The 27507-nt window shown below is 47.9% G+C and overlaps 1 protein-coding gene across 1 annotated transcript in view; it reads right to left on the minus strand.

Annotated features, from left to right (window-relative positions):
• Positions 1-618: 618 nt before the first annotated feature.
• The window catches only part of PODXL (podocalyxin like), a 42207-nt gene continuing 15318 nt past the window's right edge, over positions 619-27507 (minus strand). Inside the window, exons 2-8 of the mRNA XM_060020910.1 lie at positions 10213-10863; positions 9048-9268; positions 8655-8741; positions 6589-6736; positions 6308-6369; positions 5868-6035; positions 619-4773 (exon numbers count right to left, since the gene is read on the minus strand). Coding sequence (XP_059876893.1) covers positions 4576-4773; positions 5868-6035; positions 6308-6369; positions 6589-6736; positions 8655-8741; positions 9048-9268; positions 10213-10863 — 1535 coding nt within the window. The 3' untranslated portion in view covers positions 619-4575. The remainder of the gene's footprint in view (positions 4774-5867; positions 6036-6307; positions 6370-6588; positions 6737-8654; positions 8742-9047; positions 9269-10212; positions 10864-27507) is intronic.

Here is a 27507-nt window from a genome sequence, read left to right on the forward strand (position 1 = left end):
GGGAATGATAAAGTTTTCTTCTTGCAGTGCAGAAACATGTCAATAGATAATACCACCCCAGGAGATGAAGAGAATCAGAATCGTCTTTGAGCAATTCCTTTCTTGAACCTCCTTCGTCTTCACTATGTCTGTAGGTAAGGGACACGCAGAGGCTTCTTCTGACAAGTAAACAGATCCTTTTATTGGCATAACAGGGCCAGAACAGAATCGTTTATTTTTTGTATTTTTATTTGCCTTGTCTCTACACCAGTGTTTTCATACCTGATCAGGGTTCAGCAGCCCCCTTGGGATCTTTGGTGGTGGGTGAGTCACAATTTTATCTGAGGCAAAAGTACAGGGAAGGAAGAGGGTAAAGCATTGGTAAAACTGTTGTGAGGGAAAATGAGGCCCTTTCAGTTACGATCACTAGAGCAGCCTGAGATAATCTGGAGAACTTGTGGATCCCCTTTTTCCTTTCAGCTTTCGTCCTTCTCTTTTTGTGTCTGGACCTGCATAGTTAAGAGGCATAACTAAGAGCAGAGGTTGCTGCACTGTGTCCTCAGGGGCTTCAATGATGAGCCTCGTGCACAAGTGAAGAATGGAAGCCAATCAGAGCAAAATACTAGGACTTGAACCAGCTTAGACAAAAGCACTTTAATTGACAGTATACAATTTTCCAAAATATATTTTTGTAAGAAAACGGCAATAATTAAGTACAGTCTTTACAAACAAGTTTCTCAGTAAATTCCAGTGTACTTTAGACCCCTGTCCACTAAGACACATGCTCCCCCAGCCTCCTGGGCAAACTGTTTAACATTCACTAATTTTAAAAAAGACCCAGAGCAAATAGTAATCCCCTCCTTTCACTCAGTGTTGGGTTTTCACCAAACCTGAGTGAATCAGCTAATGACAGTGATGAAAGACATTGCTTTACTTTTGCCCCCCTGCCTTCCCCCTGTCTTGTTCCCTTTGATCCTTAGTCCTACTCAGAAGATCTATATGTAAAAGCTCATTCAAAACTTATTTCTTAGCAGAAAAGAATTGTTCATTTAAGTCTTAGACCTAAATAACTCAGAAGTACAGAAGACCAGTAAGGTTCCTATTTTTGTCTTCATGCTCTCCCTAGCCTTGCTGCAGATTCCAGAAGGGAATTCTGTCCTTTCTAGCATTCTGGTGCCTGCCCTTAATTAGCAGTCCTTAATTTGTTGATTCTTCCTGAGGCACACGCACTGGACGGTCTTCCAACCCAGGTTTTAAGCCTGTTTCTGTCACTAAACGTGATTTTGGCCGTCACTTTATTTTTCTGGGCTTCAGGCTCTTTTTCTGTTTTTTTTTTTTAAAAAAGATTGGACTGGGTTCTAAAACCCCTCTCCCTATGACTAGAGAGTCACTTTCCAACCAGTGCGTATTGACTCCAGCCCTTACTGTAACATGCTGGGACTTTACGGAGAGGGGATGAGGATCATATTTAAAAATAAAAATGCCCAATCTGCAAGACAGACGCTTTGTCATCAGCCTGTCTTATATTTCATTTTTCATCAAAGAATAACAGAAATTTATTTCCAGTAAAATAGACATTTACATTCCTGTTTAGAGAAAAAAAAGCCTTCTCTCTTAGCTAACAAATGTTTTTTCAAAGTATATTCGCTCAGAGCAGTGCAGGGTGGATTAACATTTGGCTGTTGTATTTACATTATCAAAAAATACGTATATGTATATCAGCTTGAACTTGTTTTCCAAAGTTTCTCCAGTATATTATCTAAAAGATAAAGCTCAAGAAGTGGTTTAAATAAAACTTTCTGCTAGCTTTCCTTATCAAGAGGAGAAAGAAGAATCTTGTGTCTAGACTAGATTAAACCTGTGTTTTGTCCTACGATGCAAAGAATATTCTGTACCCCATTCATAAGCATTGCTGTGTCTCTCCCCACTCACATAACAGTGTGCTTCTCACTGGACTTTGTCCAGTCATCAGATTCATGGCTTCTGGTCTTTTATGAAGTTTAGGGAAACCAGTGTGCCACTGAGAGTTTATAATCTCTCTCTGGTGTAACTTGTTTCAAGTCATGCTGAGTTCCTGGTTCTCTTCTCTTCTTCTCAGCCCCAGAATCTGAATTACCAGATAGCATCAGAACCCAGTAAAGATGTGGGAAGAAGATGACCTTTACAGATACATGGCGATAACAGTCTTTGATATAGATGTCTAGCTAGTGTCAAGAGCAAGCCAAAGCAAGTTGCCCTAAAAGGCTGGAGCAATACAATTTGGATGCATCAAAAGAAGGAACCTTTGAACCAGCCCAAAGCTTTTCAAGGTTCTCTCTGGACAGAGCCACATTTATTCCTCTTGACCAAGCATAATTTTTACTCTCTGGTCCTTGCCAGTCACCATCTGTCTCCCCAAGAGGCCTGGGGGTTGTGGCTTTTGATTGGTTTGCAGAGACATATTTGCTCTCTCTGTCTAAACCTAGCTGCTGGAATATGACCCAGAATCAGCAAAGGAGCAATCTAGTCTGGCCTCTCCCACAGTGGCCACAATAGAATGGGTAGAAAGAACCAAATGCTGGGTAGGAACGAAGCAAACAGATCTTTTCCCAGTGAAACAGTATTTCTTCTATTTTCTCTCAAACTGGTATTCTCCATCCTGCCAACCTCCAAATAGTAGAGAATCAGGGCAAATACATTAGGACCCTTGTTAGCTTAGCATCTTTCTATCTCTTGGGAAACTCACGGGTCCTACTTGAACCTCTGGCCTTCCTTTTCTCCTAGGTATCAAATGGCTAAAGGCTATGAAAAGGGAATTAGGCAGCAAAGGAAGGACATAGATCTTCCTCTTGAGATCCTCTCCTTTAAAAAAAATAACCTATCCCAAACCAGATAGCCTATTTTATCAGAACTGTTGCAGCTTAGACTGCCCCTAGGTTCTAGGGGTCTGGCTTTTTGCCCTGAAGTGACCATTTTCATTCTCCTAAGTATCTTCCTAGTAGGTTCCAGGGAATTTATGGCCAGGAACAATAGAGAACATGGGCAGAGTTCAAAATTCCACACAGGATTCCTTCTTCTCAGAAAATCAGATGAAACCTCACTATGCCCAGTCCTCAGTTGCAGTCTACGTAGCAGCTACCTGCTGAGCTCCCTCAAAACCCCTCCACTGGGCAACGGTCAGCATTTTGTTTCCCTGAGATGCCACCAGAACCTACAGGAGCGCTGGGCAGCCAGCCTCACTAGGAATACAGAGGAGGGGACACAGCAAGACCTAACTAGCTCCGTGCCCCGACAGTGAGAGGTCACTGGGACTAGAAGGCCAGGACCCCCGGCTGCCCCTTATGCACCTTGCAGTGCACCATGCATCTAGGCCTTTCTTGCCCTGTGCACAGAAGAATGGAATCTAACTGAAAATGTCTCAACGATGTGAGCTTTGGCCTTTGGCAGCAGAGTTCTGGATTAAAAAACAAAGAAGACAAAACTCTCAGCAACCTGCAAAGCCCCTGAATTTCCTATGATATGGCAAGTGAAGCCTATCCTTCCTGCTGTTTCAATCGATTGTCTATTCAGACACCTCTCTGCTGACTGGGCACCAGGAAGCTCTGTCCTAAAGCTGCTCTTTCACACTGGATCTCGGGGATGACCGAGCTGGGGTCTTCACCCCATCGCATCGGCTGGGCAGTGACAACGAAATAGGAACACCTGGCCTTCAATAGCTGCTGCAGACCTTAGTCCCCGGTGGGAATGGGAGACCAAAGCAGCACTCGGGGAGTCTATTCAAGGAGTGCCTTGGAGGTGGGCCGGGACCCACCCTGGGAGGAAAGGCTTCCCTTTCTCTCTTTACCTGTAGATGGACCCATGTGCAGACCTGTTCATACTGGGAGCCCTGTGTGCTGTGTTAGTCCCAATCTCATAAGCACATGCCAGGAAACTAGACTCCAGGGGCCCTGGGACAGAGTGGGAGTGAAAACTGAGTGAAGGGAGGGGGGAGAACAAAGAGGACAGGAACACTGGCAGACAAGGCTGGCGTAGGAGACAGACAGAAAACGGGACCTATCCTTTCAAGTAATCAGATCCCACTGCGACAGGGTCTGGCCCTGCTTTCCCCTCCATCCCATCCACTGACTGGCAGCTTCGTCCCCCCTGCCCAGGGCAGCTCTGGAGGGAGGGCATAGGTGATCACGGCAGCGTGGCATGGTGGCAATGGGCCTGCACTGAATGAAGGATCTCTGTTTTCATCCTGACTCTGTCACCCAGTGGCTGTGTGACCTTGACTTTACCTTCTTTAGGCCTCAGTCATCTCATCTGTGAAATGAAGGGATTCTATTAGATGGTCTCTAAAGTCCCCTGGATGGCTCTCTCCTGATCTCCCAGCAGCACTGAGCTCAGGCACTAGTGGGTTATTTTACAAGAGGATTCTACACAGAATGTGATTTGTTCAGCTTGAAAAGGGAAAAATTAAGGCCTGTGGGGACTGGGGGGAGGGAACCCTCCGAGTCTGCTCTCCCTCCCCAGTCTTTCCCTCGAAGGGGAAGGATTTTCCTCCCCTGTCCACATGGCACTTGAGGCGCTTGGGCTGGAGCTCTGTGCACCGTCGGAGGCCGCCAGCAGACCTGATTAGAGGTGTGTGTCTTCCTCCTCCTCTAGGTCATCCTTGGTCAGGTTGTCCAGGGGGACGATCCAGCTGTCCCCCAGCTCCCCATTAAGGCTGACCACCTTTTTCTCCTGCATCTCTGATGAGGTCTCCATCACTTCCAGGGTTGGATTGTCATGGTAACCATTCTCCACCGTCTGTAGCTCCTCTGTTAGTCGTTGCTAGAGTAAGGGAGATGACCCAAGAAAAAGGGGTAATTTTTGAGGGCTGTTAGCCTTTCTGTAGCCTTAATATTACACCTGTACCCCTATAATCCAGGAACCCCGATTTGGCTAAGGTGAACAACGGGTGGTCCTGGAGGCCTTCCTGACTACTGGCCTGCCTCGGGGCTAGTCTGAGGTAAGAACTTGCCCCACATCCTAAAATGCCCAGCTCGCTTCACCTTTGCCCTGGTGGCAAATCCATGACATCAGTCGAGATGGACTTTGTCCTCCAGAGTCCTCCAATCCTCTTTCCTCCATTCCTTCCCCACCAAACCTTCCTCTCCAGGACCCTCCTCACCCTGCTGCATTGAACTGGAACCAACTGTAAGAAAATGACTTTCCTCTGGCCGAGTGACTGAGGACCTCTCCTCTAAGCCTGAGCAAGATGGGTACAGCACAGCTTCTAGCTATCTCTGCTGCAGATGGGAACTATCTAGAGATAGTACTTTCTCTCCATTTTTACCTAAGATACAACCTAGGTGGCACAAGACAGTCCCCCAGGAAGCTTTTAACAAATATACTAATCCAGAAATTCTGTTTCAGTTGGTATGTGAGGAAGCTAAGCATGGGTATTTTTTTTTTTTCTAAAACTCTCCACAGTGTGCAGCCGGGGTTGAGAACCATGGGTCAGGGTGGAACCGTAATGAGGGAATTCTATTAAGGTAAATGAAAGAACCTCTGGTTAGATAGGTATGCCTCAGCCCATTTATAGCAATGGATCCTCAGAGCAACTCTGCAAGGCGGATATTATGCCCACTATGCAGATGAGAAACCTGACGCTCAGAGATTATGACTTGGCTCAAGGTCACCCAGATAATGGGAGGCAGAGCTAGGGCTTAACCCAAGTCTTCCTGACTCCAAAGCCCATGCTCTTCCCTTTCACCACGCTGCCTCTTTAATTTTCCAGACAAGTTTCCACTTCCTATAAGGGATGACCTCTGCCTATCAGAAAGGGCCCATGGCCCCCTCGCTTTTCTCTAATATGGGAATAACGGGGTGAGAGTCATCCAGCGAACTGGACTGCTTCCTGGCTAGTGGAATGAAGTCCTCACCTGGTCCTTCCTCTGGGAGAGGCGCTGGTGGCAGCAGCCATAAAGGGCCGCGACCAGGAGCAAGAAGGATGCCATGCAGACGATAGTGATGATGAGGGGCATGCTGAACCGGTCCTCAGTCTCTTCTGGTGGTCCTTGACCCTCAAACTGCATGTCATTGACTCCCACCTGGCCAGGAAGGAGAAAGTTACGTGGCAGAAAACAGGTTCTGGGTCACCCTCTCTCAGAACTCCCATTCATTTATGAGCTCTTCCACTTGGGGTTTGGGGGGGAACCCATTCTACCGCCCTGCTGTCCCCTCTCTTATCCTCCTATCTTCTAGATGCTTGCAAATCAGAGGTTCCTCGACAATGAGAGACAGTGGACCCGGGGAACCGTGGACTTCCAAGGGACAGGTTCCTGACCCAGTCTGTCCCAGCACATGGGGGGCATCCACTTACCTCTTTTAGGTCATCCCATTTGTCTTTCAGCAATTCATAAACGTCCGTGGGAAAGAGTTTTGCTGAGGGGGAGACGGAGAGATGCTACTTCAGTGGTCTAGCTCAGGGTGACGTGGCAAGGGACAAAGGAGGACATCCTGAATCTCAGTCCCCTGAGTGGTATCTCTCTCGGGTGGCCAGGGGTTGACAACTGACCCATCCTTGTGCTCTTGCACCTCCTGCCCCATTCCCACCCCACACAGGCCTCAACCCCCACCCCCCACCGCCCGCCCTCAACTCACTGCGGATAGTGATTTGCTTGATCGCCACTGCCTGGATTTCTGGAACAGGTGCCAGCTGTATATGGCACTGATCTTGCGCTGGGTTGAAGGAGGCTTTTGCTGCTCGGCACAAAAGTGTGATCAGTTTGTCGTTCAAAGCGGTCGCATTCTGTTGTGGAGAGACCGCAGGTAATTCCTCAGGGATCGTGACAGCGGCCTAGGCTTGTGGAGCCACCCTTTGAAGCTAAGGTCAGGAGAACACTGTTGCCGGCTGTGAACTTACTCTCTTCTCCAGCCACAGCTGGTGCCATTCCCAGGCCTGCCAGGAGTGGTGAGTTATGTGCTGTCCTCCTGGGCCAGCCCCTGCCTTCTCTGCCTCACGTGGAGCTCTCCCCCTAGTCTCCTTATCCTGTTTATCTCGTCGTGGTTGAGCAATACCATTCGCCCTAGTGCCGCTTTCTCCCTCAAAGCTCCTTAAGGATCACGACCTCCTGTCCCCCATCATCGCTCTCCCCAGAAGGACCTGAGGAGGCACTGCCAGTGGGGAAGAGGCCAGTCCTCTCTGAACCTACCATTTGCCAGCCCTTGATGCTGAGTTCAAAGACCTCAGGAGGGGAAGCCCTGGCTCTCAGCTCAAGGTTATCCGTCCCAAAGTCGAAACACATGTGCCCGTTCCCTAGGCTAAGACCCTGAAACCATAAACAGGCTGACGGGAGAAAGGCGAGGCCATCACTGCACAGGGGAAATTGGGAGTATCTTCAAGATGCACGAGGACGTCTTAGACGGGAGTCTTCTGTATTTCTCAGCAGAAAGAGTGTGGCTGGCTGGCTTTAGGGCTGAGGGTGAGGAAGCAAAGTGTGGGCAGCTTTTACCCAGCCCGGCCACATCATCCAGAGACACCCCAAACTGATGTGTCTCTGACCAGAGTTTGGAATAGGGGTACGGAGATGAAGAAAAGGACTCCATCTGGCTTGTCCCACAAACCATCCCTTGGGTTTCTACCTGGAATTCCCTTAGGCTTGCCAATTCCCCAACCTGCTACCAGGTAAAGATCCAGGGCTTTCCTCTTTCCATTCACAGCAAAGGAAAAGAACGCTTCTTACCACCAAACACGCCCCTGCCAAGTTTCAGCCAAAAAGAGAGCCGAAGGAAAGGCCGAGCAAGCATCAGTGTGATTCTTACCTTGTCCAATAAGCCCAACCCTAGGGGAACACTGCTCCCTTTTAAAACTCTAGCTTTTCTATAGTTCACTTGGAAAATTCCAGCAAAATGGACACCCAAAAGGAAACAACTGCAGAAAATAGGTGGTATAAAAGTGCTGTAAACCCAAGTTTTCCATCCTATTCTAGTTCCCAGGGGTGTTTGCCAAAATAGCCACTGACCAGGAGAGGGCAGCAGTGAGCCGTCCATCACCAGCCCTCACTCAGGCCTCAGCTACTGACTAAGCTCCGCGGCAGACATCCCCAGACTAAAGCCCTTAATCCTAGGGAGACTGGCAGTCTGAAGGCAGTGGACACACTGCTACACATGCAAACTTACTCACACACGTGCTGACGCCACCTCCCCCAAACAATACACAAACAACTCCCCCTGAAGGGAAGGACAACTGTCGGGCAACAGCTCCCCTAGGTTAGAGGGTGGCCATCAGATAACACATGGACCAGGAAATATAAAACCACAGACTATTAGAACAGGGAGAGTTAGGCAGACTAAGCCTGTCATTTTCAACTGAGGCCTCTGAAGCCCAAAGAGATCGACTTAAAGTCACATCCTGAACTAGAAGCAAACAGGAACCAGGATTGGGGTCTCCAGACTCTCAGAAGTGAAAGCCCAGATTTCTGGCCCTGCAGCAGCCCTGAGGGCGGGGCTTCCCTTAGAGAAGCCTGAGCCTGGCTCTGACCCTCCATAAGATGGGAAGGGACCATGTCCTGTCCTACTAGGAAAAAACAAGAGCCGGAAAATGAAAACATCTCTCTGCTCCTTTCTGGAAGGGACACTTCATTCCCTTCCACCTTCCGTGACCCTGCTGCTAAACCGCATTTTGGGGATGTAGATCAGAGTGGGGCTCAGGTGAGCAAGGTACTCACACAGATGTTGGTTTTCGAGACATCAGTTTTCGAGACGTTCAGGACGAGCATCTTCTCATTCAGCTTTTCGGGAGAATCGCACTGTATCTGGAAGAAGCCACTGGGATTAAGAGTCAGGCTGAGCCTGACAAGGTCTTGTCTTTGCCTTCTCCCTCCCTCCCTTGGGTGGGTGACACCAAATAAGGAGTTGCGGGCAAGCTGGGAGTGTGGCCGGCTGGAGTTGGAGAGCCAGGTGTGTTACTGGCTATCCTGCTGTCTACGCCAGAGTCCAGCAAAGCCAGAGAGGGTGAGTGAACGATGGCAGCTCCTCACGGCACCCCCAGGTGCCCTGAGGAGGGAAGAGTAGAAATGCTCTTCCTGGAGTCCCTTCTCTCCGACTCTGGGCTCTCTCACCTGTCCCACACCTGCTGGAATTACTGAGGTGGGAGAAGGGATACTGGCGCCTTGGGGGACAGTTGACTCCAAATGAGTGTTGGAGCTCGTGGGTCCCCTGGCAGGAGATGTGGTCCCAGGTCCCGATGAAGAGCCTGTAGGCTGCACAGCCTCAGAGGTGCCAGTGACAGCTGGCGTCTTGCTGGAGGTGTGTTGAGTTCCTTGTGAGGTAACCCATGGTGCTATAATTGGGAAAACAAAGTTTATGAGAAAAGGGGAGTGGTACCTTTAACACAAAAAGATAGGCTTTTTTGTTCCTAGTTTTCTGAGGTTCTTTGGTCTTATCCCCCCACCTAGACCACAAGCAGAAGGAGGCAGGCTATGGGGAGGCAGAGGCAGGCAGATGAAGTCAATTCGCATAACCTATTACAGGATGAGCAGATTGGATGAGCCAGTGTAGGAACCCGACAGAAGTATCAACAGCAGTGACAATGCCAGCAGCAAAGCTAACGTTAACTGAGTACTTACTCCCTGTGAGGCTCCTTCCTAAGTGCTTCAAAGGTACTTTCTTTTTCAATCCTCACAACTCTATGCAGAAGGTACTGTAATTATCCCTATTCTATAAACAAGGAAACTGAGTCTCAGAGGAACTCGATGAATCGCCCAACGTCACACGCTAACAAGTGGCAGAGCAGGGATTGGCATCCTGGTGTATCCAACTCAGAGCACCGGCTCTTACGCAGGAGGCGACCGGAGGCGACCGTGCTCTTGTGGTGTGGCTATCTAGTTCTTCACCAACACCCAAATTACCTGCGGGGCTGGGGGGTGGAGGTTTCCTCAAAACGCAGATGCTCAGGTTCACGCCTAGAAATTCTGATTCAATAGATCTGACCTGGGTCATGATCTTGAGGCTCACGATCCATCAGTGAGTTTTGAAATTAATTTACTGGGTTAAGACCAGCACTTAAGAAAAAAAAAGTAAATGCTCCACTAGGCAGGTCAAAACCCTGAGCTCTCACCAGAACACACAGCTCTGCCGCCGCTGCTCATCACTGAAATGGGAAACCAACCGGCTGGGTGAAGGTGGCGCATATTCATGAATACGAATATGCATGAATCGCTGGAGATACAGAACATAAGCATTTGAAAGCTTCTTTTTGCTTGAAAAAAGAAAGGCATTACTTACTTAGTGTGGTCAGTGTCCCCTGCGTCGTGAAGGTGGGACCCGCCATTGTGCCTAAACTTGTAGCTGCTGTAATTTTGTTTGGTCCCTCAGAGCTCCCTGCAGGCTCTGAAGTCACAGGGACCAAAGTCACAGGGACGGTGCTAGGCCGGTGAGTGCTTGCCGGGGTGGGCACGGAAGGAAGAGCAGGCGTGATGACTGAGGTGTTACCCGGATTTGGAAGGTCAGAGGCTGCCTGATTTCCTTCCTTAGTGATCACACTGCTTGTGGTCACACTGTGGCTACTCTGGGTTCCAGATTTAGCTGAACTGCTTTTAATTCCACTCTGGCTGCTTGTGGTTTCAGGCTTTGTCGAGACAGTGGTTGGTGTGGTTGTAGACTCCTTCGAGTCTTTAGTAGTTATAGCAGGGCTGCCCGTGGCTGGTTTCTCATCTTTGCCACTGGCTGCTGCAGTTGTGCTTTGCTGGGCTGAGGCTGGCACTGCCCTTGAGGTGTTAGGCGTTTTGGCTGTGCTTCCCTTGGTCTCCAGTGCAGTCACGGTTTTGTCAGCGGATGGTGGGACTGTGCTTTGTTTGACTGTGTCTTGAACACTGGATGGTGGAAGTGTGTCTGGCTTGCTTTCTTCGGCAGCTGTTGGACCACTAGGCTTGACTTCTGTTTACAAAGACAACACAGAATCAACTAAGGTATTAGCTGGAAGTCTTTCTCTCCCCATTTCTCCAACTCTTCCCCAGGATCCAGAGGCTTTGCTCCCATCCCTGCCATTTGTTTTGGCTGAAGGGTCTGGGTCCTTGATGTGCCCAGATTTTTCTGGGGTTCAAGAAGCCTCTAAGAGGGAGACTGAGAGGGAAGCAGAGGAAGTCCAGGGAAATTCCGCTCAAGAGAAAGACTAAGCAGCTAGTCCCGCCGCGTGTGGGAGCCTGCACTGAATGCTCTGCTCTCCCATCCGGCCCCAGGCACTCGCCCTTCAAGGTTTCCCTACCCCAGCAGAGAACCATCATCACCTCCTTCTCCCAGACCCATGAGCTTGCAGAAGACTCAACAGACTCACACGTACCGGAGTGCCCTGTTCTCAGCATGGCAAGAGGAACGTGCCTCTGTTCCCCTGGACATGCATCTAGAAGGAGAAACTGGTAAAGTGAAATTACACAAATTACCATTTAAGTACAACTGTGAGACGCGTTGAGGGAGAAAAGTACACAGTGCTCTGACTGTGTCTAGCACGGGAGCTCAAACCTTGTCAAGGGGTCAGGGAAGGAAGGCCTTTTATTGATTGATTGAAGGAACCATTAAGTGACAGGTTCGGGCCCTGGGATACAAGGGTAAGACACATGTAATCCACACCCTCAGGGAGCTTACATTCTAGTGTGAGAGACAGAGATGAAACAATAGACAGACAACTCAATGTCAAATTCTGGTGACTCTACGGAGGAAATGAAGAAGGAAATGATACAGAGAACAGGGGGAGAGGGCTGTTAGAGAGAGAGGTAAGGAAGGACTTCTCAGAGATGACCACTTAGCTAAGACTTGAAGGACAACGAGGTGAGAGCTGTGTGAAGAATGTGAGGAAAAGTGTGCCAGGAAGAAGGAAAGAACCTGCAAGTCCCCAAAGGAGGGACAAGCGCTCAGAGAAGACAAGTCTGAGAGCAGTTCAGTGAGTGAGGGGGGAAGGCGCAGGGCTCAGAAAACTCAGGGCCTCATAGGTAAACTGACACTAACGTGCTGTCTAAACCATACCCTTGGGCTTCCCTGGTGGCGCAGTGGTTGAGAGTCCGCCCGCCGATGCAGGGGACACGGGTTTGTGCCCCGGTCCGGGAGGATCCCACATGCCGCGGAGCGGCTGGGCCCGTGAGCCATGGCCACTGAGCCTGCGTGTCCGGAGCCTGTGCTCCACAACGGGAGAGGCCACAACAGTGAGAGGCCTGCGTATCGTAAAAAAAAAAAAACCAACACAGTAAACCATACCCTTTTGAGAATAAAAAGGAAGCGCTCTTAAAAATTGTATCCTATGTAAAACGAGACGAAAGATCACCCTCCTTAGACCAAAATAAGGATAGGGGATTTTATTTTAAGTGGGGATAAAAAAAAAAAAAGCCACTGAAGGCTTTAAAGCAAACAAGTTTTATAGGGTGATTTACGAAGAAACATCCTCTTGCTGCTTTGGGGAACATGGATATGGAGATGGGAAGAAAAGAGGCTGTTACAGTAATCCAGATGAAGTGGACAATAGTCAGCTGTATTAAGTCATTGACACAGGAGCCAAAAAGAGGATGGATTCAAGACTATATTTTGGAGGTAGAATCAACTACTTGCTGATGTACTAAGGGAGGGGAAGAGGAGAGGCCAGGATGATTCCTGGTTTTCTGTTTTGAGCAGAAGGGAGAGAATGGCGGGAATCGGCGCAGGGGACTTTGGCCATTCTTCGTAGCCAATCAGAATCTGTAACATTTTTCTATGCTTGGGGAATTCCCCACACAGCAAGACTGATGGAAGCAGGATTTGCCTCTTATTATAGATGCTGAAAATGCCAGCCTCCCTTGTGACCGGAGCACAAGCATGCACTAAACTGCCATGAATGAGACACCTCCACCCCAGCCAGTGAGTAAAGAGGCAGTAGACTATGGGGAACTCTGAGGCAGGAGCAGTGGAACTACGCTCAAGTGTGAGCAGCCCTGGAGGTGATGCTAGAGCGAGTGTCCACAGCCAAAGCTACAGCACCTGGAGCCTGGCATTGGTGAGCAGTACTGACCTCTTCACACAAGTTCCATAAGCCTGACTCGGATGATATTAAAGGTAGCCCTAAATGTGGTCTTCAGCAAGCCCAGCTCCTCCATAAGCTAGACAGTGTCCCAATATCTTTCACGTGTGTGTGCGTGTGCGTGCACGCACACGCACACACGCACACACACACACACACACACACACATTTTGCTAATGAGAATCAGGCGTGATTGCAGGCAACAGAAATTCGAGGGTTAGTTATTGGACCTTATTGGGGTTAAAGGTAACTGGAATTCTGCAAGTATGAAGGGAAATGACTTTCCTATCCTACAGCATCTCATGGAGAAGCAGTCACAGTAGCACCTGCCATCTAGAATTAAGTGCCCATAAAGTGGCTTTGGCAGGACTGAGTGGCTACTGCCATAGAAGAATATGACGAGCACACATAAAAGGACGTGTGTTAAAAATCAATTTGATAGGGCTTCCCTGGTGGCGCGGTGGTTGAGAGTCCGCCTGCCGATGCAGGGACACGGGTTCGAGCCCCGGTCCAGGAGGATCCCACATGCCGCGGAGCGGCTGGGCCTGTGAGCCGTGGCCGCTGAGCCTGCGCGTCCGGAGCCTGTGCTCCGCAACGGGAGAGGCCACAGCGGTGAGAGGCCCGCGTACCGCAAAAATAAATAAATAAATAAAAATCAATTTGATGGTGATTTTTCCTTCTTAGTAGTTCATAAAATAATGGTGCTTCTTATAACTGATCATGTCAGAGTATCTTTCTGGTAAAAAGTGAGATTGCAGAGGGGAATGTCAGCAAGGGAGGTTGGGTGGCGTGGCTACTTCCTACTACAGCAAAGAGCTGAAAACAGGGCTTCTCAGCCCCAAAACTGCTGACGTTTTGGGCTGGGTACTTCTTTGTTACGGGAGATTGTCCTATGCATTATGGGACGTTTAACAACACCCCTGGTCTCTATCCACTAGATGCAAGGAAGACACATACATCCCTCCCAGTTGTGACAACCAAAAATGTCTCCAGATATTGCCAAATGTCCCCTGAGGGAGACAAAAATCACTACCAGTGAAAACTACTGGCTTAAAGGGAGACAATAACAAATTCTAATTCCTCAATCCTCCTATCAAAGCAGAGACTGGAAAATCAGAGATTTTCTAAGGCTACAGTAAAGGAATCTCTTATTGCTTGCAGCTAAAATGCTGAGAAGACCAAAAGACAAACTTACAGGTCTGATCCCAGGAGTTGCGAAATTACAGCGTTAGTGTGACTCATAGCCTCACCAGGTCTCTTATTTGAAAATAGGACCTTGAGAAGTGCAGCAGTTACACATGAGAGGGTGCAGGTGAGTCAGAGTATCGATAAAGCTCAATCCGCAATGGAACTCGCTTGTCGGAAGACTCAACCACTCTTCTCCTGTCTGATGACGCAGTTCCCACCTTGCTTGAAAACTCTCAATAACCTCACTGGAGCTTGGTGACACAGAAAGCCATACCCCTTCATCACCTCCACCACTCTTCATTTTTTTCAAACCTGTAATAACAGTCAGATGCCCACGAGGACAAATACAATTGAGTCTGACCCAGAAGAAGGCTTCCACCCTAAAAAATATCTGCAAAAACTAGCAAATATGTATGGTTAACAGAATATGAGGGTGCTAGATCAAAGAGAGACAATCAGAGTTTTCTATCAGGCTGAATTTATCAATGTGGGTGTGCATACAGGGATTTGGATCAATATGCTGCCTCAAGCAGCGAGAAGTCGTTCTAATTGTTTTCTTAGTTGGTTGACTGAAACCTGGACTCAGTGGTAGCCCACATATTAAATAAAGTTAAGTTGCCAGAAATTCCTTGGAAGAAATCCAAAGTCTTAGAGAGATAGAAGTGTCCGAGTGGTTTATCACGTACGGTCTGCTTGTTCACACTCTTTGTTCCTTAAGAAAGCTCAAATGACACTCCCTTCACCAAGGCTTTGAGAAATACTGTATTTCAGGAGTTCTAAGATGCACATCTTTTCATGTCTCTGAGATGAGGATGTATTATAAATTATCATAAGTCACACTTTGACGGTGCTTTTTTTTTTTTTACCCAAGTAGTTCATAAAATAATAGTGCATCTTGGGCTTCCCTGGTGGCGCAGTGGTTGAGAGGCTGCCTGCCGATGCAGGGGACACGGGTTCGTGCCCCGGTCCGGGAAGATCCCACATGCCGTGGAGCGGCTGGGCCCGTGAGCCATGGCCGCTGAGCCGGCGCGTCCGGAGCCTGTGCTCCGCAACGGGAGAGGCCACAACAGTGAGAGGCCCGCGTACCGCAAAAAATAATAATAATAATAATAGTGCATCTTATTTTGGATTATTTGGTGCTTTGGATTTTGCTTAAACTTGCTATGTTGTTGAGGGCACTCGGAGCACGTTCTAAGGGATTGTTCTGGCTGTTCTTCCTCAGCCAGGTACGCTGGTAGGAGATGCTGCCGATTTCAGTGGGAATGGACAGCAGGTTCGTTGGGCAGTAGGGCATGAGCAGAATTTCACTTCCAGGAAGAAAGGTGGGTGCGATACCCCAGGCAGCAGGAGCAGCATGGTAATCAGAATAGTCGAACGAGGGTAATTCTGGACAGTGGCTAATTATCATGTGTTTTTTTAGGATCAAAACTGATGGGTGGTCCACTGAAGCCCTACCTATAAGCCCGGCAAACTGAGACCTGGGTTGAATCACCACAGTAGAGAACACAGCCAGCCACTCATCCAATTCCCAGGACTGAATCTTTTCACAGACTCAGGGTACCTTGAATGAAGTGTGTATTAGTTTCCCAGGGTGGCTATAACAGATGACCACAGACTGTGTGGCTTCAAACAACATAAATGTATTATTCTCTCACGGTTCTAGAGGCTAGAAATCTGAAATCTGCAAAGGCATACTCCCTCTGAAGGTACTAAGGAAGAATTTTTCTTTGCTTCTTCCTAGCAATTGTTAGTGTTCCTTGGCTTGTAGTTATAATCACTGCAGTCTCTGGCTCCATCAGCACATGGCCTTCTTCCCTGTGTGTCTCTGTGTCTCTCCTCTTATAAGGACACCAGTCCTTGGACTTAGGGCCCACCCTAATCCAGTATGATCTCATCTTAACTTGGTTACATCTGCAAAGACCCTATTTCCAAATAAGGTCACATCCACAAGTACCAGGTATTGGGGATTAAGACTGGAACATGTCTTGTGAGGAGGACACAATTCAACCTCCTAATCTGCTCCCCCGCCTCCACTTGTTCCCCTATAAAAACGAGGGTTCTTCTTTTCAAATATTAGAAATCAATCCTCTCTGCTTTAAACGGGAAGTGAATTTATTAGAAAGATAATCAGTTAGCTAGTAAAATCACTTGAGATGGCTAGAGCATCAGGTTTAAGTCAGAAACAGCACCCAGAACCCTTCTCCTGAACTCCTGATGAGTACATCCTTTCCACCACCAACGAGCAAGGACTGCTTCACTTTGCACCACTGACACCATTAGTCCTGGATATTGGATTTCATTTCTGAGAGATCTGAGTCTTTAGGGATGCTGTCAGTGAGAGGTCCTTGCATCTACTTTTACGACTGGACATAAGAGTAGGAGGAGGCACCACAGGGAATCCCTGGGCTCCATCCATCTTCCTCCCTCGGCCTCATTATGCAGCAGCATGAAGGCACCACAGTAAGCTGCGTGAATCTTTTAAGGTTAATGCTCTACTTATTTTGCCTTCGAGTGAGTGCCTTGGTGCAGCCCTGTGCTCTGTGGAATATCATCATGGTGAAGAAGGCGTTCTGTAAGTCCATGAGTAGAGTTGCTGACAGATCGTGGCAGCTGAGAAAACACATTCAAACCCAGAATGTGTCTGTTTTAGCACCCTGCCTACACCATGGCCACTTGTTCATGAGCCCAGAGCAGTCACTAGGTGGAGGGAGAGAGAAACTAACTGATGGGCACAATGGGTCATCTTGTCCACTTGATTAATACGTGAGACAAAAATTCTCATACTCCAGATCACCCCAAGAAGCTCATCCACATGCCTCTTCCATGAAATTCCTTGCACTGAGTCTTCATTCTTGTTTCTTCTAAGTTCCTAAAAATCATTAGCTACTGCCTAAGAATCTGGTCAGAGCCTCACCTCCGCGTAGCTCACCTTCCCCCCTCCACACACACACACAAAGGAGACCATGAAAGGTACTATTCAAGTTCTGCTCATTGAAAGAACTTTCTTTCTATACTATCCTTCAGGGTCTCCCCTAAAAAGGGCTATTATCCCACAGCAGTCCACTCTGGCCTGGCTCCAGCATGTTATATACATGAACATAACTTGGCTTTTTCATGCCTCAGACAACAGATCACAGAAAACTAACTCACTTGAAGCCCTTTAGGTATGAGCTGGCTGGAAGGTGGTGGTGTGGCATGAACAGGTGTGCTGAGGGTGTGAGCCACGTTGCAATTGACATGCATCTCTCTAGATCTGGTTCTCTATATACTCTTCAATTTGATAATGGAAAACAGAGAAATAAACCCAAAGAAAAATAGGAGGAATGAAATAATAAAGATAAAAGCAGAAATCAATGAAATAGAAACCAAAGGACAACAGCAAATATCAACAAAGGCAAAAATTGATATTTCAAAAAGGCTAATAAAATAGTAAAGCCTTAAGTGAGGATGACCAAAGGGAAAAATAACCCAGAAGGCATAAATGTAAAGTATGAGGTATAAAAACAATAACAGATATTTATAATATAGGCCATTATGAGCAAATGCAAATAAATTTGAAGCTGATGAGATGGACAAATTCCTAAGAAAATACAACTTAACAGAGTGACTCAAGAAGAAATAGAAATAATAATTTGTCCCACATTCATAAATTGAATTAGTCGTTAATACTTTTCTCATAAAGAAAATCCAAACATGGATTCAAGGATCAAATAATTCTAGCTTTACATGAACTTTCTATAGCATAGTCTGTTCTGCCGTAATATGTGTCTGTAAAAAGAATTAGTTCGGGACTTCCCTGGCAGCGAAGTGGTTAAGAATCCGCCTGCCAACGTAGGGGACACGGGTTCGATCCCTGGTCCGGGAAGATCCCACATGCCGCGGAGCAGCTAAGCCCTGCACCACAACTACTGAGCCTGCGCTCTAGAGCCCGTGAGCCACAACTACTGAAGCCCGTGTGCTGCAACTACTGGAGCCCGTGCTCCGCAGCAAGGAAAGGCACCGCAATGAGAAGCCCGGGCACCACAACGAAGAGAAGCCCCCGCTCGCTGCAACTAGAGAAAGCCCATGCACAGCAACGAAGACCCAACGCAGCCAAAGGAAAAAAAAAAAAAAAAATCAGTTCATATACAATTGTCAATCAACAAAATATGAAAAGTACAAACCAATGAAAAAGCCTGATAGGTTTGGTTCCATCAAAATTAAGAACAGGGCTTCCCTAGTGGCACAGTGGTTGAGAGTCCACCTGCTGATGCAGGGGACGCGGGTTCGTGCCCCGGTCCAAGAAGATCCCACATGCCGCGGAGCGGCTGGGCCCGTGAGCCATGGCCACTGAGCCTGTGCGTCCGGAGCCTGTGCTCCACAACGGGAGAGGCCACAACAGTGAGAGGCCCGTGTACTGCAAAAAAAAAAAAAAAAAAAAAATTAAGAACATATGTTTATCAAAAGAAACCACAGGACTTCTAGTTTCAGCCAATGAGAATAAAGAGCTGGAAAGAACATATGTCCTACCCTCACAGCAAGAAAAAAGCTGGAGAAGCGGAAAACTGATGACTTTTCTTGAACCCACTGGAGAACTGAGGTCATGAGCAAACAACTCGCCTGAAAACTGGAGACAGTCCACCACAAGGAGAAACTGGACTCAAGCATTTGCTTACATGGGGCAGAGTTCGGTAAGAAGATTAAAGTTAAAATGTTCAGTGAATTGCTAAAGGCTGAACATGGGCTAATGTGAAAGCGTGGAGACCTGAAAACTGCAGAAATTGAAAGGTTCAGACCCTTTTCCCCCCAGGAACCCCACCTGTGGTTCCTAAGGTTGCCTGGGGAGAACCTTGAGAAAGGTTCCCCCCTTGGGGCTGGCTGGGGGAAGGAAACAGCAGTGACTGCTGAAACTCTACATAGCCCCAGATCCCCTGGAAAAAAAGCCTGACTTTTCAGTGGAAGTCAACAAAACCCATAGCCTGAGGGCACTGGTAGAAACCCCACCACAGCTGAGGAAGGAAAACGACAGCCACCAATGAAACACCAGTGAAATGTTGCCTAGATCCATCTCCCCTATTTCTGCTAGGAAACAAAAGCATTCAGCTGCAGGAGAAAGGTAAAAAAGGATAGCCTGAAGGAAGTGGTGGAAATCCACTGCAGCTGGGAAAGGGAACAGACAAATAAAACAGCTCTTTACCCCTGGCAGAGGGCAGGAATATGTGCTCTAAGTCCAGCATAATGTCTAGAAAAGAGACAGGAACACTAGCGAAGGCCACACCCCCAAGCCCCAGGTTCCAGTGCCTGTGCAAAACATCAGAGAACGTCCTTCTACCCTGCCTTTAACTCAAAATGCTAGCAAGTGTGAAGGAAAAATAAATGGAATATAGCTGGGGGTAGTGGCTGCCAAAGACTGGCTCACAGGGAGCAGCTGAAAGGGAAGCCCCACAGGCAAGCAGGGACGCAAACAAAGGTCTCACCTGAGAAACCCGCAGCCCCCGGTGCAGCATCAAGTTTTAAACCCAGACCAGCTCTTGACTAGATTAATACAGATCCTCACAATGAAGAGGCAGAAGAAAAGCCATGCTTTAGGCAACCACTGATCTAACCTCTGTCGCTACGGATTTTGCCTGTTCTGGACATTTCACACAAGTGGACTCGTACAATGTGGGGCTTCTTTCACTTAATTTAAATATTGTTAAGAGTTCATCCATGTTGTAGCACGTGTCAGTTCTTTATTTCTTTTTATTGCTGAATGATATTCCATTGTAGGGATAGACCACATTTGGTTTATCCACTCATCAGCTGATGAACATTCAGGTTGTTTCCACTTTTTAACTATTATAAATAGTGCTGCTATGAACACTTGTGTACAAGTTTTTGTGTGGATAGCTTTCCTTTCTCTTGGGTATATACCTAGGAGTGGAATTTCTGGGTCACATGGTAACTCTGTATTTAGCATTTTGAGGAATTAATTGCCAAACTGTTTTCCAAAGCAGCTGTACCATATTACATGCCCACCAGCAGAGTGTAAGGGTTCCAGTTTCTCTACATCCTCACCAACAAGTGTTATTGTCTCTTTCATTACAGTTATTTAGTGGGCATGAAGTATCTCACTGTGGTTTAATTTGCATTTCCTTAATGACTAATGGAATATATATATATATATAATATAAAAGAGTACTACATCATGATCAAGTGAGGTTCATCTCATGGCTAGTTCAGTATTTGAAAATCAATCAATGCAATTCATCTTAACAGTGAAATAAGAAAATACAATCATCTCAATATATGCAGAAAATTCACTTGACAAAATTCATCATTCATTCATGATTTTAAAAATGTTCTCAGGGCTTCCCTGGTGGCACAGTGGTTGAGAGTCCGCCTGCCGATGCAGGGGACACGGGTTCGTGCCCCGGTCCGGGAAGATCCCACATGCCGCAGAGTGGCTGGGCCCGTGAGCCATGGCCGCTGAGCCTGCGCGTCCGGAGCCTGTGCTCCCCAACGGGAGAGGCCACAACAGTGAGAGGCCCACGTACCACAAAAAAAAAAAGAAAAAAAGAAGAAAAAAATGTTCTTAGCAAACTTGGAATAGAGGGAATTCTAACCTAATAAATGATATCTCCAAATAAACCTACAGCTAACATCATACTTAATAGAGACTGAATGTGTTGCCATTAATTTTGAGAACACAGCAAGCATGTCCTCTCTCACCACTCCTATTGAACTTTGTACTAGAAATTCTAGCCAGCTCATTAAGGAGGGAAAAACATTTCTTAAAACAACAATAAAAAGATAAACCAATTTGTTAAAATAGGCAAAAGACCTACAAGGAAAAATTGCCAAAGAAGATATACAGGTGGCTAAAAAGCATGTGAAAAGATACTCAACATCTTTAGTCATTAGGCAAATGCAAATTAAAGCTACAATGCAATATCAATACACATCTATTAGAATGGCCCCAAACCACCTGCAACACCAAATGCTAAAGAGAAATTCTCATACACTGCTAGTGGGAATGCAAAATAGCACCAGTCACCTGACTTGGAAAACAGTTTAGCAGTTCATTTTAAAGTTAAGCATTACAATACCATATGATCCAACAATTCCATTCTTGTATATTTACCCAAAACAACTGAAAACTTGTGGTCACACAAAAACTGATATGCGAATGTCTATAGCAGCTTTATTCATAATCACCAAAAACTGAAAACAACCAAGATATCCTTCAACAAGTGAATGGATAAACAGTTATATATCCATGCAGTGACTAAGAAATAAAAAGGAATGAACTCCTGATTCATGTAACATGGATGAATCTTAAAGACATCTTAGGTGAAAAAAGCCAAAAGGCTATACACAGTATCTTATTTCATTTATATGAGTTTATGGAAAAGGCAAAACTATAGGGATAGAAAACAGATCAGTGGTTACCAGGGGTTGAGGGAAGGAGGAGGAACTGACTTTTAGGACAATGAAACTGTTAGATATGGTGCTGGGATGATGGATACAAGATTCCGCATTTGTTGAAACCCACAGTACCCCCCCCACCAAAGAATTAACTTTATTTTTTGCAAACTTAGAAAGAAAAAAAAAAAAGAAAACTGAGATGTTCAGGAAAATCCCAGGATGTAACAGGGACTATGAAAATAAACTATGTTACAAGTGTATAACATACCTCACTGGAGGGGTGGGGGAAAGAAGTTGACCAAAGTAACTGGAAAAGAGTTTTCTGACTGGATAGTGTATGGGTAACAACAAAAAAAGAACTCTATATAATAAACAGTGTACTCTAAGTGGTAAATTTGTTTCTCACAAGGGTACGGGTTATCAATTTTAAATCTACTTTACTTGTGTACTAGGGTTGGTCAAATAAGTAAATAAATTATAAATAACATGAGCCAGAGTTCTCACTGTTGGAGAAAGAAGTTACAAATAAATAAGGTGTGTGGGGATGAGGCTAAATGAACCCTGTGATACTTGATTAGAGAGAGATATCAGTATGAATTCATGTATGTGTATGTGTATAAATATACACATACACACACATATAAAGAAATGTATAGACATATAAACATATAGAGAAATGTATATAAACTTACACAGACATAAAGAAATGTATAGACTTGTGTGCATACATGGGTTAGTATAGGTAACAAGCAAACGTCTGTTAAAACTGATGTGATAAATAAGTTATGGTATATTCACATACTAGAATACCACACAGCACTGAAAATCAGTGAACAAGTTTTATATTGTTATATATATTTATATGTATGTAATATACATATTATGTATTATAAGACACGTATTAACATGAATTCATCTAAAAATAATACTGAACAATAAAAACAAAACCAAAAGTTTATACGGTTTTATTTACAGGGTTTAAAAATCTACAAAACTAAACAATATAGTTTTAGAGATAGAAACGTAGATAGAGAATTTAATACTAAGTTTAGGATAACAGCTACTTCTAGGGGGAAATAGGGAGATGCAACAGGGGCTTCTGATTTTTCTTTCCCCCAAGGAGGGAGTGGCTGATGGTGCTGGATGATGAGATTTGCAACAATGACGTTCCCATCAACCTCAACTCGCAGTTTCCATGGGAACAGTGCAGGTGGAAGCCTAACTCAGGCTGATGGAAGATGAGTGAACGGTTGGGAAGTGAGCTTGTGTGTGTAAATAACTTTTTCAAATACTAGCTATAAAAAGAAGCAGAGGAAATATGGCAGTTGCTGGAGGGAGCTGCCGTAGTCCAGAAAGTTCTGCGTTTCTTTCTGAAGGTGGGAGATGCTAGAGCTGTTAAGAATGCTCCTTTTGTTTTGTTCCCTCTCCTTAAGATACAGAGGGAGATACCCCATGTTAGGCAGTAGGATACACCTGCCTTTGAAACTGGAAGGAAGAAGGTGGACACAGACACTCGTACATTGGTAACAGTGGTAACAGGAAGACAAGTTTCCATTTGACAGCCTCAGTTCCCTCAGCCAAGTCTAGATGAAATCAGCAATACCCTACAGAGATGAAATAAGAGAGGAGGAGTTGTGTGGAAGGCAAATGTATGAAATACTTATCTTGGAAACGGGAAAGGGAGCCTACTAGAAAAGTGGTTCTCAAACTCTAGCAAGCATCAGAATCACCTGGGGGGCTTGTTAAAACACCATTTACGAACTCAGCCCAAGTTTCTGATTCAGCTGGTCTGGGATGAAGCACGAGAATTTGCATTTCTAACAAGTTCCCAAATGACTCTGATGCTGTTGGTCTGAGGACCGCACTTTCAGAACCACTCTACTAGAGAAATAAAGGATGACTGCCAATTAGTTATCTGGTGCCAAACTGGGCCAGTTTAGCAGTGTTCGTTTGTGCTGCTTGCCGGTAGGCATGGGAGCAGTGGAGGCAGGGTTCACCTGAGGAAGGGGTTTTGCTAGGTGAGTTATGATGGTGGGAGTGGGTGCAAGAGACGTGAGGATACTTGTGAGGTCGGGATTACAATGGTAGATAGTGAAGTACAGGACGGATAAAGACAGACGGGGGGCTGATAGGCAACAGTGAAGCGATGGGTGATTAGACTGGCTGCCTTGAGTTCAAGCAGTATAGTCTAGGTGTACTTGAGCAAATGAATTGGAAGGTGGACAAACAGTGATCAAGGAATGAAATACTTAAGATTGCAGAGGCGGTGCATGGTATGTGGGTGATAAAGTTCAGGGTGTGAAATGGGAATAACTGAATGACGTAGAGATGGAAAAAGGTCAAGAGATAAAGGCAGGCGCGAAGACAGAGCGGAGCCTTCTAGTCCTGGTTCTGTCCTCGAGGGCTCAGCCAAGTCCTTGGTCCTCTTGAAACATCTGCGAAATGGGCTAGGTGACTTCTAAGGTCCCCGAGGATGTACTGACACTTTCCCAAGCATGACGCTGTGAACACAGGTAAGTCTGCTTTCGCTGTGACAACAGTCACTTCAGAGGCCTTGCTCTGGGCCTCCTTTCCAAGAGCTGACAGACCTCGAAACTCATTCTCCCAGCATGTGACATCCACTTCAAGAGCCTCTTACCTCCCAAGAGCAGGTTCTGTGCGTCATGGGGAAGGGTGCCAGGTGATGCTGCCTCAGGTTCAGCCTGGTGGAAATCTGAGCCCCTCCCAGCTGTCTAGGGCCCACCCTTCTCGGCCCCCAAATCCTGTTGCCCATCTCAAACTGGCCCATTTATTGCCAGGCTTCTGGATGGCAGCTGGGTATTAATTACAGTGGGGCAGGGCAGGATGGGGGAGCTTTGGAAGACTGCATGCAGGCCCCAAACTCCTGGGTCAGCAAGGGAACTGGGGCTGCCCTAGGAGCAGAGGGGCTGCAGGCCCACTGCTGGCCTGGCCAGGACTTTTCCCCAGGGCCAATATATCAGATGTCCTCTCTTTACCCTGCATTCAGTCCCCTCACTCTCCCTCTTCCCTTGATTTTGAAAAATGTGATGCCCCCGCCCCACGTAATGTCCCCACCTCCGTGCTTCTTGGGTTTTATTAAATCAGCCGCCCAACCTTGAAACTCATTTTCCCAGTACGTGATGTCTGCTTCTCAAGCCTCTTCCCTCCCAGGAACAGAGAGCCGCACCCCTCATTCCAGGGGGGTCTTTACAAGTCCCACACCCCAGCAGAGTCTGGCCATCCTCCCCACCTACCTCTCTCCTGCACAGCTGAGCACTCCAGGCCTTCCACCCAGAAGCCCTGCTGGACCCCCCTCTGCCTCAGTGTGGGTCCTGTCCTTGGAGACTGTTTGCTCTGGGGTTCTGCTCTGGGTACCTCACTAGTCCTACACCCATCCCTTGTAAACGCCTGTCCCTTGTGGCTTTAAGAAAGCCAGCTGCCCTCACCCCACTCCCCAAAACAGGTCCTAAGCAGGCACTGGTGGGCACAGGGAGGCTGCAGGAGCCTGATCTGGGCGGACAGCATCAAAGGACAGCAGCTAGGAAAAGGGGTCAGGGCTGGGTGCCTGGGGAGAGGTACAGGGAGGCCAACTCGCCTCACCTCTACCAACCGGCTACGGCACTCTCCCAGGGCTGCCCTGGGCTTGGGTAAAGCCTGGACCCTCTCTGTGCCTTGGGTCCTATGTCCTATGTCCTCAGGCTGCCATAACAAAAACTGGGTGACTTACACCAACAGAAACGGATTCTCTCAGAGCTCCAGAGGCCAGGAGTCTGAAATCAAAGTGTGGCCAGGACTACACTCCATTTGGAGGCTCCAAGGGGAGCCCTTCCTCGCCTCTTCTGGCTTCTGGCAGCGGTTGGCATTCCTTAGCTGGCAGCAGCATCACTGCCGTCTCTGGCACCGGGGCCACATCGCTGCCTCCTCTCTGTGTCTCTTGTGAGGAAACTTGTCACTGAATTTAGGGCCCATCCAGATAATCCAGGATGACCTCATCTCAAGATCCTTGGCTCAGTTACACTGGCAAAGACCCTCTGTCCAAATAAGGGGATAATCAGCTTCAGGGATTTACTGTACATATCTTTGGGAGGAGGGAGGGGTGTCTATTCCAGCCTGCCGTGGTCCGCATCTAAAAGAACGGGGACTGTGACTTCTGCGACTGCTCTCTATACCCCTCCCAACGGCCCCCTGCTCGGGCCAAGGGCCCCAGAGATGCGCCTGGTCAACTTTCCTGGCATAAGCGGAGTTACGGACTGAAAGTCTGGATCCCCACCAATTCGTGTGTTGAAGCCCTAGCCCCCAGTGTGACAGTGTTAGGAGTTGGGGCCCCACGTTGGGATTAGTGTCCTTAGAAGAAGGAAGAGTCCCCAGAGCTTTCTCTCTCTCTCAGCCATGTGAGGACACACGGGAAGATGGCAGAGGGTCACCAGAACCCGACCCTGCTGCCGCCCTGATCTCAGAACTCTCAGCCCCTGGAGCTGTGAGACAGGAACGTCTGCTGTTTAGGCCACCCCGTCTGTGGTATTTTGTTGTAGCAGCTCGAGCTGACTGAGGCACCCAAGGTGGAGGTTAATAACGAGAAGAGAAATGGCAGGAAGGACAGCTCCAGTGTCTGCGGAAGGGCAGGGTCCCAAACTGCCCTCACTGCCGCCCGTCAGGCCGAGCGGTCAGGCAGACAAGTGTGGCCACAGGTTCTGGTCATGCTCCAGCCGCCCTGTCCCTTCCCCAGGGCCTGGCAGCTCCGCCCTCCTGGTGCCTCTGGACATGAGAACAGCACCCCAGGGGGTTGTCAGGCCCAGCTCCCGGGCATCGCCTCTCCCAGAGGAGCCCAGAACTGCCCCCTCGGGGGAGATCGTTCTGGGCATTCTTCAAACCTGGAATTGTTCTGCCCTTATCAGCTTGTTGCAGCTGGTCTGCCCGACACTTGCTCCCAGGGCAGGGCCCTGTCCGGCAGTTTCCCTGGGCGGGAGAGGGCTGCCACTGTCCAGCACGGGTATCTCCCAGCCACAGAGAAAGGCAGGCTTCACCTGGGCACCTTCCTCCCCACAGAGGAGGGGGCTGTGGCCAGAGGACCTTGCCCCACCTCTTCTTCTCCAGGCCAGCAATTCATCCTTCTTTCCTGTCCCCTACACCTGGAGTGTGGCCCAGAGCCCGAGGTACGCGGATCTGATGTGCACACATCCCTGCCCAGTCAGTCCCACGTGTGACCCCTTCTCCTACCCCACCCCCGTCCCTCTCCACAAAACCAAGACAGGGTAGGGGTTAAGAGCACGCACTCGGGAGCCCAACCACCTGGGTTCAAGCCCCGTCCCACCACGTGCTGGTCATGTGCCAGGCAAGGATCTTCACTCTATGCCTCAGTTTCTGCTTCCGTCAAAGTGAAGAGGCCGGTAATAACAGTAACTAACTCACACCTTTAAGCACTCAGAGCAGTGAGCGCACACAGAAAGTGCTCAGGTAACGTTACCCAAGATTATATTCCAAGGGAGAGGGTAAGGCTTTCTCCATGCCAGCCCCGAGTCGGGTCCCTGCCACATCTTCCCATCACAGAGCCATGCGGCAACTCGCCTCTTCCTCTGGGATGCTCACATCTGTACAGGCCTTGATGCAGGGGAGGGGGCACATGAGGCTCTTCCCAGGTTCCCCAGTGAGGCATGGCCGCATAGGAGAGGGTGGGGGAGATCAGCACCAGGGTGGCTGTAGCCAAGCGAATTCCCAGACAGGGGGGTAAGCCAGAATCTTCCTGGGAAAGGAAGAGGAACCGGAGGCCTGGGTGGAGCCTGGCTCCAGGAAGTGTTTCCTCACCAACTCGGAGAAGCCTGGGGGAGACGTGGAGCAGAGGGAGCAGAGGTGGGGAGAGGAGGGAAGGAGGGAGGGGCTCTCCTGGGGGCAGCCCAGTGACCCCAGACCTCAGTGTCAGCAGGGAAAGCCTGGGCAGCCTGAGCTTCCCTTCTGTGAGAGCTGCTTAA

This window comes from Delphinus delphis, chromosome 9 (assembly GCF_949987515.2).
Source record: "Delphinus delphis chromosome 9, mDelDel1.2, whole genome shotgun sequence".
Lineage (NCBI taxonomy): Eukaryota > Metazoa > Chordata > Mammalia > Artiodactyla > Delphinidae > Delphinus > Delphinus delphis.